Genomic DNA, 21,892 nt, shown 5'->3' on the forward strand with positions numbered 1-21,892 from the left:
ATTAAGTTTTAAATAAACTTCTATTCGTGTGTCTAACTGAGAGTAAACAGTTATTGAACCCCCTAAACCCGGAGTAATGGCCATTTATAGATTATACATGAATAACATACATAACATGAACAGTTGAAATCGACCATTTTCAATATTCAGAAATAAGATCATACTGATTTTTTTTTTGGAAATTTCTTGTTTTATTCACTTACATTAATACATATTGCTGACTAAGAGGTTCTACAACTCTCTTAACTACTTAGTGTATTCAAATGTTACAAATTCAGAGAGGATTGATTATTATTAGCAGTGTGTGTATAATTTACCTCGTCATTATATGGTTATCTAGCATAAAATTAATAGTTCATCATTCTCCATTATATAAAATTAATGAGAATGAATATTTCAAAAATTGCATTAAATCTAAACATTCATGGATTAGATGTACTAAATATTTGAATCTGATAAGTAATCAAAAAATTATCTCTCTAGATTCATATTCTCAACGTTGGCCACCATCTTCTGTTACATACTTAATTGATGAACGCTTACATAGTTTCAATCTTGCATTACATTTTTCACTTGCGCATAATGCAACAGATTCTAAGGATGAAGACCTTTACAATAAATTTGCAGATATGGTATCTAACAGCTACAAACAAGAGGAATTATTAACTGGTATGGAACCAGAATACATGGGATCGAATTCAACTGACTACTCTAGATTTCCACAAAATTTGAACTTTTCAAAGCCGATCTATGATATACAAAATGCAATTCCAATTCACACGGTAAGTATATATATATACCCGTTTTTTTGTTTTTCATTAGTGTCTAAATTTAGATCGATCCGTGACGAATATCACCTGTAGATAAAAATTCTCTCCATAAAATCCCATCATCAAGGAAATATCACAACTGATAAAAGGAAATCCACATTAAGCTAATCGAAAGTAGAATATATAACAATTACATTGGATGATTAATTATTTTAATTTTTCTGATATTCTACATATAAAGTACAAGCTATTTTATCTTTTAGAAACCTATCAATAATCCAGAAATGTTTGCACTCCGGGTTCCTAAATCTGTCTGCAGACCATATTACAATGAGTTAATTCCAAATCTGATAGTAATAATTAAATCGTCAGTGTATAACTTCGAATACCGTGACCGTGCAAGACGAACATTTATGCAGAAAAAATTATGGCCGAATTTCAGTGTTCAGTTTGTATTTGTCCTAGGAATCCCCATGGAAAACGAATCAAACTCCTTCAGATTTGATGGAAATACATATGTCTTGGATACGAAGTGGTGGAGATTTTCTAAACATTATGGAAGTTCCAAGTGGCCGTTTGTAAAACAGTTGTCATTGGAGGCTGATTTATATGATGATTTGTTGATTGGATCATTTCACGATACATATTACAACTTAACAAAGAAGATGATATTTTGTTTAAGATGGCTCTCAGCATTTTGTCCAAAACAAGTCCCTTTATATTTGTTTATAGATGATGACTATGATTTAGTACCAAAGAATGTAATAACATTTTATGATAATAATACTGAAGACTATTTAAGAAATATGAATGGAGGTTACATCCGTTCATCTCGAACCGTTTTCAGACCAATGGTTGATGAAACAAGTAGTGTCTGGGCAATGACTGTAAAGGAATTTCCATGGATATCTTATCCGCCGTACTATCATGGATTGACTTATGTTATTGGTGCAAGCTTGGTGCATCGTCTTGCTATTGCAAGTGCTTTTGTTAAAGAAATACGCATTGACGATGCCTATCTAGGGATCTTATTTAATAAATTAAATATAACACTTGTTCATTTGAACATTATTGGTCCTTCTTTAACTAAAAAGGATATTATGTCAGGTGGAATAAATGTACATCATAAAATCAGTAAACGTATAATGAACTGGAGCAGCGGTATGCCAAAATAAATAAACATTTGCTCATTTACTTAACAGGAAAGGTCTGCTCATTTTAGGTGATGAATATGAAGTAAAAACAATTTGTCATTTTGTCATTCATGAATCTTTTCAATGATAATTGGTTTTTTTATTATTGATTGACTCTTTTATTGTCAGAATGAGGGTTTATGGAAATTGTAATTTAATGGTTGAATTCATAAGTCGATTTAAGCTAGACCACCTTGGAAAACCTGAAAGCACTGGACGGCCGTTTCGTCCTGCACGCGGGATCTTGGATGCGCATTGCTGAAGAGTTCCATACTAGAACGAAACGACAGTCCAGTGTTTCCAGGTTTTCTAGGGTGGTTTAACATAAATCGACCCATAATTTCAACCATTAGATTCCTTTATTGTCGAAATAAATGTATATTGTTTAAAATTTACCTCTAATAACTATTTATAATATAAGTCAGTGACTTCCTAACTTACATTATTAAAAACCATCTTATCTACATACTTGACATTAATAATTTTACTTTTGATCCAGGTTTTACTACTTCGTTGAAGACAATTTTGTTTTTAAAAATCTGATTCTTTAATGAATTATATTTATTTAGACTAGTTAATGTAATAACATTTTTGTAGATTAGTTTGTTTCATTATGGGTGAGGTTCGTGGAGTATAGATGGTAATTTATGGTAAAATTAAAAATAGTAAAGATGGGTGTTTAAAGACGCGACAGAACTGTAAAAAATTATAGTAAGCTTTATGAAGTAGGTAAATGTAGTTTGATAAAAGATGACATGGTAATATGAATGGTAAAGGAGTAAAAGAATCTTCTGAATTTTAGTTAAGTTTAGAGTGAAGTGAGTAAGAAGAACATGTAAGGTGACGACAAAGGAATAGAGATTAAAATATGAGTGAAAATACAGAAACATATAGAGAACCGATGCCTTTATAATTAAAATAACCATTCAAACTCTTTCATTAGACAGAATTAACACCCTCACAATCCAGATGCGATGCACTCATACAATGTTTCGGTAGATTATGTACGTCATTATGAATCATTTGGAATGATTATACAATTGTAAATGTTAATCAAACACATACTAAAAAGAGGAAGATCTTATAACAAAAATCAACCCAATGCCCAATATATTTGAAACTACCAAGTCAAAGCTTGGTTTTAATACTTAGGAGATTTTGTAGTTCTGCTTTGTTTCTCTGATATAGCTTAGTAACGTATAGTATTTCAGCAATCTTTACTATCTATCAAGTTTAATATTTTTATCAGGCAAATTGGTAAGAACATATCGCTGGTTAGAGGGAAGAATGTATTGAAGTTTTGTGAATGTAAGCGTTAATATGTAGAAATGAGCAGTCATGTGAAGGTTTTCAAACTCCTTGACTTCACAGCTGTTCTTTTTACTTGATAATTTACAAGAATATCAGCAACATAGACAACAGCTACAAGATTACCATCAGTAAATGTTTCAGAGGGTTATCAAGTGCCTCTTGCTTCATTGCCCTTACTAACTTGGTAAAAATGCCTTGATCGAATTCCTAAGATATGACGTTTTCAGGGATATCTTTATTCCAAGTTTCTTAAGAAATAAGATTGTACATTCGAATGTTTTTTAAACCAGCCAGAGATATGATAACTCACCGATATTTTTTATTACGCTTTCAATTCGTTAAGCAAGTCTTAACCAAATTCACTGACAGAAACTCTCTCGTAATGAACATCAACTTTGAAATGCAAGTACATCCAGATGACAAGACCCAAATAGGAAAAAATGCGTACCCTGGATTCCACTGCTGGCCACCATCCATCTCTGCTTATAACTCTTTACACGATTTGAGTCTTCAATTAATTCACTATCTTTCAAAGGTTACACATTAACTAACATTTTATCCAAAAAATTTTAAATTACGCACTAAATCAAGGTCGTAACACATTGTTTTCCATTCGTTCAAATACTTTAAAACTAACTAGGTAAAGAAATATTCACCAATTTAGTTAAAAATTCTGAATTCAGAAAGGGTTCTTTGATCTGAATGTTAAAATATTTTTGACATAATTAAAACTAACGAATTAAATGGCAAAATTGAGGATGATTGCTATATGAATCACACAGAATTACTAAAAATGGTGTAAGCTAAACACTTCATGTTTAACTTCATTTCTATTCACAGCATACCATAACTCACTTTATTCGATTCCTAATCCTCTTAATCTAAAAGACGTACAACTTATTTTTGTCAAGATTTATTTCTAAATTTTCGGAAATATTTATGTAACTTGATTTAGTCCTAAATTGATAAAAGTACTAGATCTTTTCATTTTGTTTTAATGAACACAAAAGAATAATAAACTTATTTCTAACTGAAAATAAATTAGTTAATAAGTTTTTCACTATTCAATTAAACCATCTCACGGTTATCAACAAATTCTATGAAACACTAACAAAACTGTTTTAAAAAAAAGGTTAGAAACTTTATAAATATTAGCCAATAATTAGTTTATCGTGACTTTTTTCTATGTTATAGTAAAAGTATGCTTTACAGATGAATTAAATGGATGCATTATAATAGTTAGTAAATTCAATTAGGGACCGAGTATAAACCTACAAAGATTTAGTGAATAGGAAGTCTAAAATCGATAAACTTATAAGAAGTAACGAACGTAAATAAAATTGACATTTAAAATTAAAAAACTAATTGGTTATATTAAAAAGGAAGAATGGATTTGTAAAATCTCAGCGAAAGAATTTGAAGTAATTCCAACGTTTCGCCTGGCAATCTGGTCCAAGCTTTTTCAAGGAAAATATAATCAAACAACGGATATTCGATAATTTTGTTGTTTGATTATATTTTCCTTGAAAAAGCTTGGACCAGATTGCCAGGCGAAACGTTGGAATTACTTCAAATTCTTTCGCTGAGATTTTACAAATACATTCTTCCTTTGTAGTGTCTCATATTAACTCGGCGCCCAAATATTGTGAAACTATTCGTTCAAATTTAGACGAAAGTTCTTATCTATAATTGATTATATATTCACTTATATGATTATAACATTATTTCATTCTAATCTTAACCATTACATATAAGCTTTTACCTTACCCATAAATTTTAATCTTTATCCAAACTTCTAGCTATTTTAATTTTTTAAAAAATAGTCATTGATACTTACCGAATTCTTTCTATTCAACTGAAAATTGATTTTATTTTATCAAGGTCATTTCAAATAATTTTGAGGGTCACTAACCAATAAAGCATTTATTTAAATCTTATCATGAAATACACTCTTAATATCGATCATTTTGAAGGTACTAAAAAAAAAGACTCGTTGAAAATTTGTATTAAAATACACATATGACTCAAAAGTATGAATATGAATTTTATTTTCATTTTTAAATTTATTTAAAATTTAAATTCAATAGCTCTCCATTAAAAAAATAGTAAAATACCGAATGTATCATTCTGTGGGTAACAATTCTTATATATATATATATATATATATATATATATATATATATATATATATATACAACTTAGGCGAGTTTCGATCGTCAATAATTCACCGGAGTTCGACTATAATTTACTAGCTTTTAAGTTAGTTTCAATCAGAATTATTTTGTTTGATATTATACTATCATGTCGTCCCATTGATTTAAAATTTTTCGCTGAATTCCTCTATGACAAAATGAATGGCATGATTTGGATAATTGAAATCTCTCTCTCTCTCCCACAGGATTGGATCCAATTCGTATTCAAATGAAATTATACAAACAATCCGTTGAACTTACCATCAAATCAATCTGTATAAAAATGTAAAGATTAATAATTAAAATAAGTATTAAATTCAAAAGAATTATATATGCTATTTATATAAATTTATTTTTATTTTATTCAATTATTTATATTTTAAATAGAAATAATTTAAATCATTTACAATATTTAAGAAATTATACAATATGTTCATATAATAAATTAGAAGAAATAACCCAATCAAAAATAATATGGATGAATTTTATTTATCAATCAAAATTTATTCATCATCATTATGATTATTTAAAACAAATTACAATAACAAATTCATTTACTCATTTTATGTTTTTCTACAATCAAAATGATCAAATTCAACACAATAATAATAATACAATATTATTGGATTTAAAAATTCATTATAATATTCGTTATGATAATCGTATAATTTATCATTTTAATGATGATTATTCAATGAAAAATGAAAGTTACATTAACCATCGTATATTGACAAGAAATGAAATTGTTGAACCGGTAACATTTATTTTAATGGAACATCATCCTAAACAATTTAATGTTACAGAAGCATTACAAGCGATCTCATCTGGTCTTTCATTGAACGAGGTATGTAAAACAAAGGTTATTACTCTAAGATATAGTATTCTCCCTCTCTCTCTCTACATATATATATATATATGCAAGATGACCTTGTAAACACACAAATTACTTTACCAGTGTTGTAAAATGTAGTGAATTCGCGAAATAAGTTTTCTTCGAAATTTATCAATAGTCAATAAGCTTTACAAAGTGTAGATAATCACGAAAATCAATTATGTTCTCTGAATCGTGTTTCGAATTTCATTTTCTCTTTTATTTAGTAAATCGAACAATTTATGTTGTTGATATTTTGCTTAGTTTTTGAAAATCTTTATGTTTTTTTATTTTGTCATAGAGATCGTGTTGTAAGTGATGATAAAACGTGGTATTTACTACTGGAAATTGAGAGTCAGATGACGAAAGTAAGAATGGGAACACGATAGATAAAAATTTACTGGACCTTCATGATGGGTCAAATAGATGGATACATAAATTTTTATATTTTTTACAATGATTGATAATTAGATTTGTATACATTAAATTGAGTAGTACTTGACATTTTTTAATAAGTAATTTACTATATAAATATGACTACACAAAATTAAAAAAGTAACCGTCTTTGATCAACAGATATAATTAACAAAATTACTCCTTTAAATGTGACTAAATGTCATGCGTCATTGCAACCGTATGACACTGCCCACCATATCAAAACACTCTACAGCCAAAGGGAAATTTCCTATTTGAAGATGAAATTCATATATTTGGCTAGCATTTAAGGAGTGAAACTAACTTACCATTAATGATTCAAACAAATTATAACAGAATATATATATATAATTTCTTTATTTGAAAGCAATTATCATGAAAATCTCCACGTGAAGATGCATCTTATTACTTATTACTTAAAGTAGTTATGTTTACAAGCTTTATAATACAGTCGGTTATCAATCGCTGTAATATAACATAATTTCATAACTGAAAAATGATCATTTTAACAAAATATTAAGTAACTATCAACCGAGCAAATTTTATCAGTCAACATCCAATGAACAAAATATTTCATTATACTTTAAAACGCACCAAAAGGGCAGTGTTTAAAGCCCATACATTTGATATTGAGCTCGTTACATACAATTTCTAGCAAATATCTAAACAGTCTCATCAACAATTTACTAAGATCGGGTAGAAGAAAACAATAGTTTTCATGTTAATGGTGTTTCAATGAATAATTGTCACAGGAACTTTGCAGGCATCTATTTCTAATTATTTAAATTCTATTTAATGCTGAGTTAAACTAAGAAACTGTTACCATGTATAGCCTTTAACATTTTAAAGCTTTAGAATGTTTGATTTTCTGGGAAACTAATCATGATAGTTTGTTTGGATATCTTAATCTTCACTGGTATCTTACTGATGCATTCAAGAGGTCTTTTAATTTGATATACTAGTAAACTGATCATCAACTGTTTCATTTAGATGTATTATTATATCACTCCTTTCGAATAAACGTTCCGACTCGTGTATTTTCTATTTATTTTTTATTTTAGATACCATGCAACAACAATGACTTAATTGCTATTCGCTTACCAAAACGCACCTGCGATCCTTGTTCTAGGACTAAAAATGTTCATCTTGTGGTGATTGTGAAGTCATGCGTTTATTGTTTTGAACAGCGAGTGTTTGCCCGAAAGACTTATATGAATAAAGATATGTGGAAGAATTTCAGAGTACAGCTCGTGTTTACAGGTGGATTGCCAACACCAAACGAAACAAATACTTACCACTTTGACGGTTTTATGACTACCCCAACTATAGACGCGATGCAATTATCAAGTAAACATGATGTTTCGAAATGGTCAGCAGTCAAGATTTTAAGTAATGAAAGTAAAATATATGATGATATGTTAATAGGTGCTTTTCACGATACATATTTTAATTTGACAACTAAAATGATGTTGTCTTTACGTTGGGCCACGAACTTCTGTATCTCTCAGTCACCGTTATTCTTATTTATTGACGATGACTAACTACTTCATCCAAACAATACGATCAGTTTGATAAGGAAATTTAATTACTCTCAAATGAAATCACTTGCGGCTGGATCTGTATATTTTGTGAAAGTTGACAGACCTAGAAACGGATATGGTGGACGGTGGGCAGTTTCTTACAATGAATACCCATGGGACTACTATCCACGTTATTTCTTAGGAATAGGTTACTTTTTAGGAGCCGATGTTGTGCATGATGCATCGTTTGCAATGCCATTCACTAAACAACTGCGAATCGACGATGTATATTTAGGTATTATTTTAAAAAGACTTAACAGAACACTAACACATTTAAAAAACATTCATATTAATCCAGGAAAAGATCAGTTGAAATCAGGTGCATTTATGATTACTAGATATTTAGCTGAAAATCATGTGGATTGGACAACTGGATTGATAATAGGGAAAAAAGGCACACAGCATTGACTTAATGAAATAAAACTTATAAATTATGTATATGACCGTAAATATTATAAATTAAAACATTTCAAATAAAACAATATATGTAATTATTTCTCAATTAAGCAAATATCAGTAGGTGATTCATCTTTACGTTAAAGTGGTAAACTGAAACGTGTTTATATCATGCAACTCGCTAAATATTTTCATGAGTGACTTTACTATGAAATGAATCAGTAATCTCTAAGCTATGCAGCATTTAAAATCATATCCTGAAAATAAGATGTTCATCTCCAAGCAACCAATTCTGGAGTCAAGTTTATCCCATAGTATTAAATGTTTTACTGTAACTGGAGACAGCTAACAATCGGATTCCGATCCAGTCTCTAGGCCGGTTGACAACTCGCGAGAGCCAATAAAAGAAGTCAGTGCAACAAACTGAAATATTTTAGTGGATTTGTAAAGTTCAACTGAACAAAAGGGGGGATTTAATTTCAGGTACACTTGCTATATTTTGTCCTGGCAAAATAAATGTACATGAATTCTTATAATAATCATAGCTAAAGTTGGGAAGCAATTAAATCAATGAATCGGTTGGTCAAATTCTAGCAACAAACATCTAAGCACAGATCACTTTTTCAACTAGCTACATCCGTACTCTGATGGTTACTTTTTTATAGCTCAAGATGAGCATTTATTCAACCACCTGAGAGATGCATCCTTTTTGAAAACTGAAACATCTCATCCTCTTATTAGTTACAAGGGATTACTTCAAAAAATGAATTAAGAAGTAAAGATCATTAAAACCATATTTTTCTGACATTTTACCGTACAGTCATAGCAGCATTTTCTTATTTCTAATAGTTGCCGATTGATCACAAAATTGTTCACTAAATTTTTGCACGAACCACAATACTCTGATTTTTAGCATGAAACTAAAGTATATTTCATTTTGGAGAACAAAAAAACAGAAAAAACACAAATTGTGAACGACACAGTTATCTGAAGAAGATAAATCAGAGGTGTGGATTCGAAATTTGAACATTCTTAGTGGTGTTGTATTTTGTTAGCTGAGTAGTGAGTCAATCATTCCCGCTCTAGATAAATCACCCAGTACCTCCCCAAAGCAGAAGTGTGTTTATCTGATTGCTCCGAAAAATCCTAGCTAGGTCACATGTGAAAACGTGAAAGTACTGGACTCCTAAGCAGTAGACATCCGCGATCTCGCCACAAAGAATTGAATAAAAACCACTCTACCTCGTTCGCAGACGCTTAACTTCAAGACCACTTACTGGTTATCCCACAGTGTACATGTCTAAACATAATCGATTCACAGTACAGCGATGTCATCTTCCATTGATTGCAACGTATAATTGTCTTACACCCACCGCGTCCAGGTATTTGATGATATTCCCGCTAATAGTAATTGATGAAGTAAAATATGAAAATTTTATAATCTTCAAAAGACACTTTTCAGTCAGTTGATTAAGATGACTTCCTTTCTGATAAATCGTCTTTGTGAAATACTACATTTTCAGGTGTCTGATTAATATCTAATCATTAGATTCGTAAGCCATTGTAAGTAAACTGATAAACCGAATTCCCATCGACAGCCAATGGGAATAAAGCGAAACCTCAATTATCCACTTTGTTTATTTTGATTGAACGTGCTTTCGATTATGACACGTTTACATGCAAGCAAGATAGTCACTACTAACCTAAAAATAATCTATAATACAATCGAAATAATTTAGTTCACATAATGTCAGTTATTTAGTACGAGTTATAATACTATCAACAATATATTAGAATTCTCATGAAACGATATAAAACATGGTCAATCGGAGTATATATCGATTTAATATAAACATAACACAACTAGTTGAAAAAGTTGAAGGTGACTCAAGTTTGATGAGAAAAATAAAACAAGAATGATTTGTAAGAGAGCACAACACGAAAATAAAATCTAATCAGTTCAATAACGTGAAATAGATATACGATTTGTTTCATATACGTGAATTGACAGCATCTACCAGAAAACTGTGAAAATTAAGTCTCTATCTGTTCTGACCGAAGTGTTTTGTATTAGATATAAATATGAATGTATGCCGTTTTCGAGGAATTGTTCATGACAATTTCATCGTTATTTTGCACATTTTTGCGCCGTCATTAGTTCTGATTTTGGGCTACTCATATCGTTGATGAAACCACCTGATTAAATATGTTAGTAAAACAATATCTGAATAGGGAGATGGAAGAAGAACTGTTGATATTTTTGGTTTGGCAAATGTGAAGAACGTTAATGTAAATTTTTTCTGAATTATGCATTAGTCAGGAAAAAGAAATGTATGAATGATATGAAGAGAATAAGCTTGAGCATGTTCAAAGCAATGTGATAAGATTTGACTCTCATTTTCTACAATCATTTTTCATAGGTTTCCTCGAATTTTTAATGCACTTCTTGTGCCATTATGTTTGATTATTTTATCACGTTGTATATTTCTCTGATATTTATTATTTCTAAGCGCGCTATTTAAAAAGGACCGCGGTATTTTTCCTCACTGAGTAAATTTTATTGTTTTGATCGATTATTACGTATCAAGACTACTGTTTACACTTCAATTGAATTTATTTCAGTTAAAGTATCCGATAAGAGTATCGTTATCGTCTCTAAAATAGTTTGTCGTCTTTACTTTTTAGTACTCTGTTGCTATTGTATTTGTTAGCAATTTTGATTCCAACAATTTACAGTTTTCCACATTTTGGTCATCAATTTCTTTTGTCTCTGGGTATTATTGTATCTAGTTTCTTTTCGAAAACCTCTGTATGACGGCTGTACAGTTCAAGAAAAGCAATTGTCAACGCCCAGGCTGCCGATTCCCCGATGAAAGCGACATGCAGTGCGACGAGTGTAAAGGATTCTATCACAAAGTTTGCACGAATCTAACGCCTGTCGTTTTCAAACGGTCTAGTAAAAATGGTTGCATGAGGTTTTTTCAGCAGTGCTACTCGTACTCAAACAGCTTGCTAACCGAGGCCATTTTAGTGGTAAATGCTGCCAAGAAGTGTATTAGCAAATGAGGTCGAGACACATCGGACATCTCTATCGATACACAAATTGATGTGAAGCCACCTCAAATAAGCTCGGTAACAACTGACTCACATGGATCAAAGAAGGAAATAACGACCTCAAAGAGTTTTGTTCTAAATAAAAACTCAAAAACGTGGTTTCCTCTGTCCCCCGTCCTCTAAATGGTAGTCGGCAGGAAATGCCTAGAAATTCCAATCGCAAGGCTAGATCTCTTCCTAGCAGAAGAAACAACCTGACTGCCTAAGTCGTCGATAACATTCCGGAATCCCACAGTGTGTTTGACGCGACTATGGTTGCTACTCCAACGAAGGTTTATGAATGGATACAGGTCAAGAAAAAGAAACGGCACAACGCTATTAAAGAAAATCCAACCCACTCCCCCCCTCAAAAAAAGTAGCTGAAAAATTAAAGACTGATCACAGTGATAGGTCATTTATCTTTCACAGAACCAAGTAGAGTGGAAGCTCAGAACCTAAAACTCGTTTTGAGCATGACATCGGGATGATAAGACAGCTACTGAATCCGCCTATGTCTCAGGATATCTCCGGAGTCACCTTGCTAAATGTGTATAGACTAAGTAGCCAAATGAATTTGAAACAGCATCAAACCAGGCTGTTTAAAGTAGTATTTAAATCTACCAATGAACGGGACTTAATATTACCGAATAGACATGAACTGAAGGGTTCAGGAGTTTTTGTTCGTAAGCACTTGCCCCTCCTGGACCGTATAAAAAGATGAGAAGCCGAAAATGAACTAAAACTTAGGTTAGATGGTGGCAAAAACGACCTAGAAATTATAAGTTTTCGGGTGGTGAGACTGGTGAGAGAATGATGCCGAAGTCACTATGGGTGCAGCACGAAGTGATTTAAATAGGCTTCGGATCTGTTACACTAATGCCAGAAGATTGCTCAATAAATGATCAGAGTTAGGTGTATAAATTAACTCTACCAAGCCGGATCTTAATCGCAGTCACAGAAACTTGGTTGACACAGTCTATAGACAGTATGAAACTTGATGTTGAAGATTTCAGGTTAGAAAGACCCGATAGAATCCAGAAGTGTAAAGGAGGAGTAGCTCTATTCATTAGGAATACTATCACATTTACCACTAATGATAATTTATCTCGTGAGAGTGAGACGTGTGAATTAGTTAGTTGCCGCTTAAAATGCAACAGACAAGAGCTGTTGGTTGGCTTGGTCTACGGCAGTTGAATTTGTGAGGTGAATGAGGTCTTGTTAGACAGTCTCAATACTTGGTCACAAAGTGGTCGATGTATAATCCAGGGAGGCTTTGATACATCCATGGTAGACTGAATTGTCAGAAAATTCCTTCCAGCAGAACCCAGTTGTCGCGGTTATCACATGTGCCCTAGGACAACATGTGAAACAAGCGACTAGGCACGACCCGGACTCTGTATCATCCGTACTAGACCTCATATTGACCCATTACAAGGATGACGTCACGAGTCTCAACTACATGCCACCCCCAGGTAAAAGTGACCATGCAGTTCTAACCTTTGACTTGCATACAGTTGTCAAAAACGAGCACGCGTCAGCCGATCCCTAACCTAACGTCTGGATTGCAAATATAGAAAATATTATACACTCAGCATCGTCAGTAGATTGGACAATAGAGCTAGAGTCCCCAGTTGAAACAGCTTGTGATGTATTTCGAAATTTGGACCTAAGAGTTACTGCACCCCACATCCCTTGGACTACACCAGGGGGGTTTGAGAAACTCTCAACCATGGTTCAGTAGCGGGATTCTCATTCTTCTCGGCAAGAGAAGAATGTGCGAGAGATTCGGGCCACTGGGTACCGATGAGACAAAATCACAATATCGAAATACTTGTGCCTCGACCCTCCGTAAGTCTAGAAGGTTGTGTGAAGAAACAATTGTTAAGGAATCTATAGAATGCCCTAAACGCTTCTATTCGTATGTAAACCAAAGGACTAAAAGAAGAGGACATATTCCAGAACAGTAATACTTCATCATTAGTAAAGAACGACTATGGTCAAGTCCTAGCATTCTCAAACTACTTTAGCACTGTATATACCGTAGATACAGCATTCCCGTCAGTTCATACAAATCCCCCACACACACAGTGGACAACGTGACCATTCAGGAACTCGATGTCATTGGTCTTCTAAATAAGCTTGATACAGGCAAATCCATGGGATCCGGCGAAATGCACCCTCGTTACTAAAGGAACTAGCTAACTTCGTTGCGAACCCCTTAAGTATATGTTTTAACCTATCCGTAACTCAACGTCGATTACCAGAAGACTGGAAGTACGTCATAGTAAGTCCTGTCTTCAAAACAGGTATGAAACATAAACCTGAGAACTAACGACCCGTTTGCATAACCAGCGCGATTATTGAAATTTTAGAGAAAATTATTTGGAAGGGGCTGTTTTCGTATCTCGATGGAAATCGGATAATTTCGGAGAAGCAGCATGGCTTTGGAGTAGGTTATTCCTGTCTCACTAATTTATTAGTGACTCGTGAAAGCTGGTGAGCTCTTAATGGTCAAAAGTTACTTACAGTCTTAGCCTACATTGACTTCAGCAAAGTTTTGACAAAGATCCTTACAACCAGCTGTTATATAAGTTAAGAATAGAACATGGAGCATGTTTGCAGTTACTTCCATGTATGATTTCAGTGCTTCAGCTGGTATGTTGTCAGGTCCTACTGCTTTCTCACTCTTGATTTGTCCGATGGCCATCTTGATTTCTTCGATCGTTGATGGAGTCACATCTATAGGAAGGTCTGTGTGTGCTGCTTTGATGTCCAGTGAATTCAATGGAGCTGGCCTATTTAAAAGTTCTTCAAAGTGTTCTCCACACCTGATCCTCTGTTCTCGAATCGCATTGATTGGTTTACCTTCTTTGTTCTTGGCCGATCACTCTGGTTTACTATATTTCCCTGTCAGGTTCTTCGTTGTCATATAGTTGTTTCATATTTCCTTCTGACCTAGCTATTTATGTTGTCATTGCAAGGTTTTTGACGTATTTTGCTTGTCAGATCTAATGCCCTTCTTCACTTGCTTGTTTACTCCTTTTTATTCGGCTTGCGCCTTGACTTTCTCTGCTCGTGTTCGGCCGTGGTTAATTATTGTCTTCTTATTCTTCCTTTCATGAATCTTGTCCAGGTTTTCGACGGCGATCCATTGATTATGATGAGGCTTCTTGAGGCCCAGCCCTTCCTGACACGTTGAAGTTAGTGCTTCTTTTATACTTTTTCCGATCATCCCTCATAGTAGCTTCTTCTTCTTCTTCTTCTTAGAGTACATTTTGTGAGGTTTGGAACCTGTTGTTGAGAACTGTCTTGAATTGGTTGAGTTTGTCATCATCTCTAAGAAAGGCTATATTGAACCTTTGTACTGCTGTTTCTCCAGCTGCCCAGTGCTTTTTTTAGCTTCCGTTTCATCTTGGCCACAGGTAGGTGGTGATTTGAAACTATGTCAGCTCCTCTCCTGGTTCTCACGTCTTCGATTGACATTTTGAATTTTTTACTGGTGCAAATATGATCTATCTGGTTCGGTATGGCGTGGTCCGATGAGATTCACGTAGCTTTATGTATGCGTTTATGTGAAAATATTGTGTCACCTATAACCAATTTATTGAACGTACGTAAATTTGTACATCTCTCACCGTTTTCGTTTCTCTCTCCTAGTCCATGTCGTCTCATGATATCTTCATACTCGATGTTGTCCGTTCAAACTTTGGCGTTAAGATCTCTCGTCAGGATGGTTAGGTCGTTTCCTCATAGAACTGACGTTCGTCGTCGCTGCTATCATTGATGGGCGCATAAAATTGGATAACGCTCATCATGATTCCCTCCTTTGTTTTGAATGATGCTTTGATGATCCGGGATCCATAAGATTTCAACCCAACAAGTGCATCTCGTGCTTCTTTTGACAGCAGAGAAATCTCTGATTGTGTGGAGCATATTCCTCTTCGTGACTGGAGTACAGTAGCATCTCTCCCCTATCTAACCTTTCTGTCCAGCTTGAGTTCAATGGGTCTGGTTGATTTCGAGTACTTGCAAGTTGTATCTCATTTCCGCTGCCATTTAACCAGCCCTCCAGGTCTCCTACATTGTCCGGACACCCCATGCACCCAAATTAACTGATGCTCTGATTCTTAGAAGGGGGATCGGTCTCGTGACTTCCGAAGAATCTCGGCGTCATAATTCTTCCTTGAACTCCCAGGACAGAATTCAAATGGTTTGATTTGTTTATTCTGGTTAGCGTTTTTCAGCAAGATTGTTTTCCATAGGATGGGGTTACCAACCCCATGTCCAACCCACTCGTTTCCCCGGGCCTGGGACCGGTAGCAACTCTAGAAGAGATACAAGGGGAGTTATCAAAAAACAAGTGTATATACTGTATATCGGAAACGTCCAAAAGAAATTCAGGTCATATATAGAGTTAGAATAATACTGAGGGACATAGCACACAAAAATTAACACTGTTCAAACATTCGCTTATTTATAGGTTAAATATATGAATATTCTTAAGGATCATAGAAATAGGATTTTTGGGTTCAAATCATTTCATTGCAGCAGCTTCGGCAAAGCGCATCAGTTTGGAATGCTTTTGTTTGCTGATTATTTTGAAAGATTTTGAAACTTCAAACTCATCCCCACTATCTAGTAAACGAAAAGCATTTGCGCTGTTGAAAACCTGTCTATTAAGTCTCAACTTTTATAGAATATCATAAATATATTTTTTTAGTATCTAAATTAGTAGAAAGTTATATTCCTGATGCTTCGTCACTTTGTGTAAGTCACTATCCCAAAGTAAATAAACAACCGAAATAAAATTTATTCTTGTGTTAGTTTTATTTCGGTAATTTATTTACTTCAAAGAAGTGGCCTACACAGCCATGAAATGTCAGAAATACAACTTTCTATTGATTGAAATATCACAAAAATATATTTATCATTAACTTTCCAATACTGAATTTACTTAAAGCAATCAAGTCCAACCTTTTGTGGAATATGTTCTGTTCTTCCGAAGTATGTGCTTCGGCATGTACATGCAAACTAGTAAACACAATTGGAGGTGACATAAGGCGGATATTTGTCCACACTTAATTGTCACAATGAGCATTTCGTTTGGTATAGAGCCACCAACGTGGTTGGTGGATAAGTCCATTTTCAGCATTACCTTTAGCCTGAAATCAATTCTCCCAGCTATTTCTTCGCCTTTGAAATCAAGTTTTAAGAAGACAGGCTTTTTCGCAACCGTATGATATTCCATCTACTTTTTTCTAGTAGTATCATATTTACATATAAAAATTTTACGAATAACCGTTCTCACGTAGTCAACGTCAGAATTTATCTAGTTCCTCCTCAATTCTATCCTCATAACATAATCTGTGTACACAACTGAAGGGCGTTCTAATCAGCGTTCTTTTGTAACTTAGTGGACTTAATCTATGGAAGTTCAAGCATAGCTCACTCCACGGGTCTTTTCGATAAACATGTCTTTCCAAACTGTCATTTGAATTACGATTGATGCCAAGATCCTGAAAATGAAACATGCTGTCATGTTCACATTCCATTGTGAATCTAATGTTAGGATGTGCTCTGCTGAAAAGTTCAATTATATGAGAGGGATGTTGAAAATTACTACATAAAACAAATGAATCATCCACATACCTGACATTCAACGTTATGTCATTTATTATCGATTTCATAACTATTTGTTGTAGGTTTTCCAAAAATATATCTACATGAAATGAACTCATTGTACTCCCCGTGGTCACTACAACAACCTAATGGTATAAGATAATGTTGAATTGAAGTTGACTGTCATTACTGCACACCAGCAGAAGATGCGTGAATTTGCCTTTCAGTAAAGAAAGTTCAGCATGTTGAGGTATAATTTGTATGGTTTCTTCTAGTGGGATTAAGGTAAATAGTGATAATATATCAAATAAATTTGTCGAATCAATTAGAAATATCAACGTAATTGGTAAAAAAAATGATCTCATTAGATGTCACTTCTCTCTTTACAAATGTTCCTCTCACAGAAACTATTTGTTTTTTATGTGACTATATTGAAAACAATAACCTTGATATGTGTATCCCAAAACATTATCTTAAAGAACTACTTCTACGATGTAGGCGCAACGTACAATTTAGATTTAATGATGATTTCTATAGACAGACAGATGGAGTTGCAATGGGCTCTCCATCGAGTCCTCCCTTGGCTGATTGTTTCATGGAAAATCTAGAAGATTCGGTACTTCGACCAATAATTGACAGATTTCATTTATTTAAGAGATATATGGATGACACTTTCACCACAAAAAATAAATGAAGGTCCATGGACCTTGATGAAATTTTGAATAGTTTCAATAATTGTCACCGGTCAATTCAGTTTACCTTAGAAGCAGAGGCAAACAATGAATTTTATTTTCTTGATGTCCGACTGAAAAGAATGTCGGATGGTTCCTTACCGAGATCTATATATAGAAAAGCTACCTGGAATGGAAAAAACACGAATTTCCATAGTTGGGTCCCACTGAGTAGAAAGAGGAACTTAATTCACCCTTTATCCTCTAGGATCAAGCGAATTTTTACAGATGACAATAGATGAGGAACTATTTCAGCTTCGACAAACTCTCATCAGAAATGGTTATCCACCTAGATTCGTCATTAGCAACTTAACACCTAGGCTTCATTATGAAAAAGCATCGACAGTACAGAAGAAAACCTTGTTTATGAATATGGAATTTAAAGGAGACACGGCTGCTGAAATCTTAGGTAAACGGATTTCAAAATTGTTCAGTAAAACGTCCTACGCAGCCAAGCTCCGAATTGTTTTCTCTAGCCGGCCGACCATTCTAGGATATGCTAAGGATAAACTTCCGCTTTGGGCAATATCAACGTATATCTGCAAATTTACTTGCTCATGTGGGGCACTTTACATAGGCCGCACACAGCGATCACTGTCCAAACGCATCTCAGAACACTATCCGGCTTGGCTTTTAAAGGGAGAATTTAAAACAATTTCTAGTTCTATACATGAGCATTTAATTAATTGCGGACACATCGTTCCAGAAGATTCTTCTTTTAAAGTAATCTATAGTGTCAAAGGGACTGAATCGAAGGAGTGTCTAATCAATATTTTATGCACTACTGAGGCATTGGCAATCCACGAACTCAAGCCTGAACTTTACGTGCAGAAACGATTCGTTCAACCTCTCATCCTTCCTTGACCCTAATTCCCTTAATGGGTATGTTTCTGGTTGTTCTTTTGTATGTTGTTCTGCACTTTAATTTGATTATTATTGAATTTTTTACTTATTAAATTATTATTTTGCAATTTCAAACTCTAGTCAGTTATTATTATTATACAAGTTTCCTTGATTATTATTCAGTCTACTATTATGAACTTTGTGTTTGTCGCCTTTCTTCATATCTGTCAATTGGACTATTATCTGACCCATAATTTATTTTCTTCCTTACCCCTTGATTAGTACGTAACCTCATTTGTTATTTAGTCTCGAATTCATTTTATAATGCAATCCTTTCTATCCTCCTATAGACATATATTTTCCAGATAAATATATATACAAATGTACAGCTTAAGTAAATGATTTCGTCGAAAAGAAAATTTTCTTCACTGAATTCTCTTTTTCTTATTCAAATGAAACTATAGATCTATCAAAGATGTCAATGTCTTCTAAGATATGTGCTGGCTAGTAGGTTCTAATTAACTTGACAACTACCATATGGGTTTGTGAGAAGGGTAGTTGATTATCGATAAGATGGGTCTGACGGGAACATTAGGTTTGTGTATTTTTGGTAGTCAAAATAAATCATGTAGTCTGAATCTCTGAGGTTTCAACTCATCATATGTTCCTCTTCAGAAGATCCTTTAGCTTCTTGATATAACTTTCTGTTGCTTCAATCGTCTAGTGGTTATAACATCACATAGAATAGTATGCTCAATGGCAAATCCTGTAGACTGGTAATTTTGGGATATTCAGAAGGCAAGCTAGTGCGTTCGTATAGAGATATTCAAATATCACAAATCTGAAAGGTATGTGGTGGATCCCAGCAAAAGAGCTTATTCAAGATATAACAATTCAAAAAGTTACTAATAATATACCAAGAAGATTTATCACTACTATCCTAAGTGTCTAATTATGAGTGAAGTAAAAGGTAACAAATTACAGTTACAAAATAAATGGTATATTAAATAAAAAATAGCAGGTGTTGTTAAATGAGTGTTGTTTGTAAGTTACTCAGTGAGATAACAACCACGAATGAGTTCACTTGATTAAAGATAAAATCCGATACTATTATCTAATAATAATCCGGGCCAAAACTGCAACGTAGTGTAGGATGGCCTAAAAAGATGTTATAACACCATTATAATCCTCAGTCAAAGGCCGTAGCCAATAAAGCAGAAGAACAGACGGCGGAGATAGCGTTTATTTTTCAACAATCGCGGTAGTGTGTGTATATAACCAAACAATGATATCCGTTTCTTTACCATTGATATAGAGAAACAATAGGTATTGAATATAAATGTGGTTACATATAAAGTGTGACAAATAGTAAAAAAATGTGGTCTTTATTTTGTCGTTGCAAAAGTCATTGAATATACATGTCACAATAGGTACTTATTGCAAGACATGCAATTAAAATTAAGAACAAAACCTTTTACCCTCACTTTCTCATTGGAAAGGGAATTTTATAAATATAGGGAAACATGAGAATAAATCAAATTCCTGTCGATTGAGTATAGCAATGAAAATAATCGACACTGCTTTTTAGATCACATCTCTTTCCATTTGATGCACAAACTAAAATAGTGGATTGCGGCATCTATGCTAATTCAGTAATCGAGTCTACCCAAGAATGATCTCTTCAAATCAGATCTTAGCATTATAGATTAAAATACTATAAAGAATCATTTACTCAAGAGAGTTTTACTAGTGCATATTGAATAGTATTTGCTTTAAACAAGAGCTATTTTCACCACTTTATCTTTACAGTTGTGACAAATAACTTCAGCTCCAAGAATTTCCTTCTTATTGGGAACTACTCTGAATGATTTCAGGCAGTAATTTCCAAAATGATTTCATATTTTATAGTGATTTCTGCTATACTACTTACTATTGGACAGTAGTAAATGTTATATATAGTTACTTTAGCAGTCCATTATGTGAAATGACGTCGGTATGTTGCAGTAATCTCACATAGTTTCAAGCTCATCTGCTAATAGTTAATGTCTGCTTTCATATTTGTGATGAATTTCATTATAATGACTGGTTTTTGTGTTGTTGAAACATAAAGTGTCTGTTGTTAGTATACCAAAAGACTAACACAACTCCATGATAATTAAACAATCTTTTAAAACCAAAAAACATAGGTTTAATTTCGACAGGTATCTTTCGGAGCTTCAATGAGAGATTGTGACTAGTGAAGTTTGTCAGTAACGGTTGTGAAGTACAATATTGCAAAGTAGTCGAAGAAAGATATGTAAACCACTAGATACATGCTAAGTGATCGGAAGAGTAAGTGCTAACTGCAAAATGTAAATGATTCGGGTTTGGCACCCTACGGGTTTAGATGTGCATTTTTGACGAGTTCAGTACTAGGAAGAAGTAGATACACATTTTCTCCTAGTTTCCAGTAGTTGTCTATCTGCAGTAACCACCACAATCCTCCTGTAGTAATAACTGCATGTACGTACACAGTACTGATCTTTTCTCTCACTCTTCGTTTGATATCGAATGATCCATCCATAGGTAATTAAGGGTTAATAAATGTAAAAATTATCATTCCCTATTTATAACGCTGTTCAATTCAATAATAAGTTTTATATGTGCTTCCTAATATACCGTCTATTGTAATATAAACTTCATAGGTTTGCAGCTAGATAGACTGATGAAAAAGTAGAGGAAAACTATTATCCCCTCAGATATTCATCTTTGCTACATTATTTCTATATTCATCATATTGTTTCTTACTTTTACCACTTGATCTTACGCAGCAGGCTTCCTTCTATGCAACATTCCCTCTCGTTCATATTACCAGAAGT

The 21,892-nt window shown here is 33.6% G+C and overlaps 1 protein-coding gene across 1 annotated transcript; it reads left to right on the plus strand.

The window, feature by feature from the left end:
* Window positions 1-263: 263 nt before the first annotated feature.
* On the plus strand, window positions 264-8,313 carry MS3_00010442 (uncharacterized protein; the record flags this gene model as incomplete). The annotated part of the gene is made up of 5 exons (XM_051218805.1): window positions 264-782; window positions 1,034-1,931; window positions 5,673-5,751; window positions 5,854-6,310; window positions 7,834-8,313. 5 exons carry the CDS (start codon window positions 264-266, stop codon window positions 8,311-8,313), a joined length of 2,433 nt encoding a protein of 810 aa, XP_051072058.1.
* Between the last annotated feature and the right edge of the window lie 13,579 nt (window positions 8,314-21,892).

Source organism: Schistosoma haematobium, chromosome ZW, assembly GCF_000699445.3.
Source record: "Schistosoma haematobium chromosome ZW, whole genome shotgun sequence".
In the NCBI taxonomy this organism is placed as follows: Eukaryota; Metazoa; Platyhelminthes; class Trematoda; order Strigeidida; family Schistosomatidae; genus Schistosoma; species Schistosoma haematobium.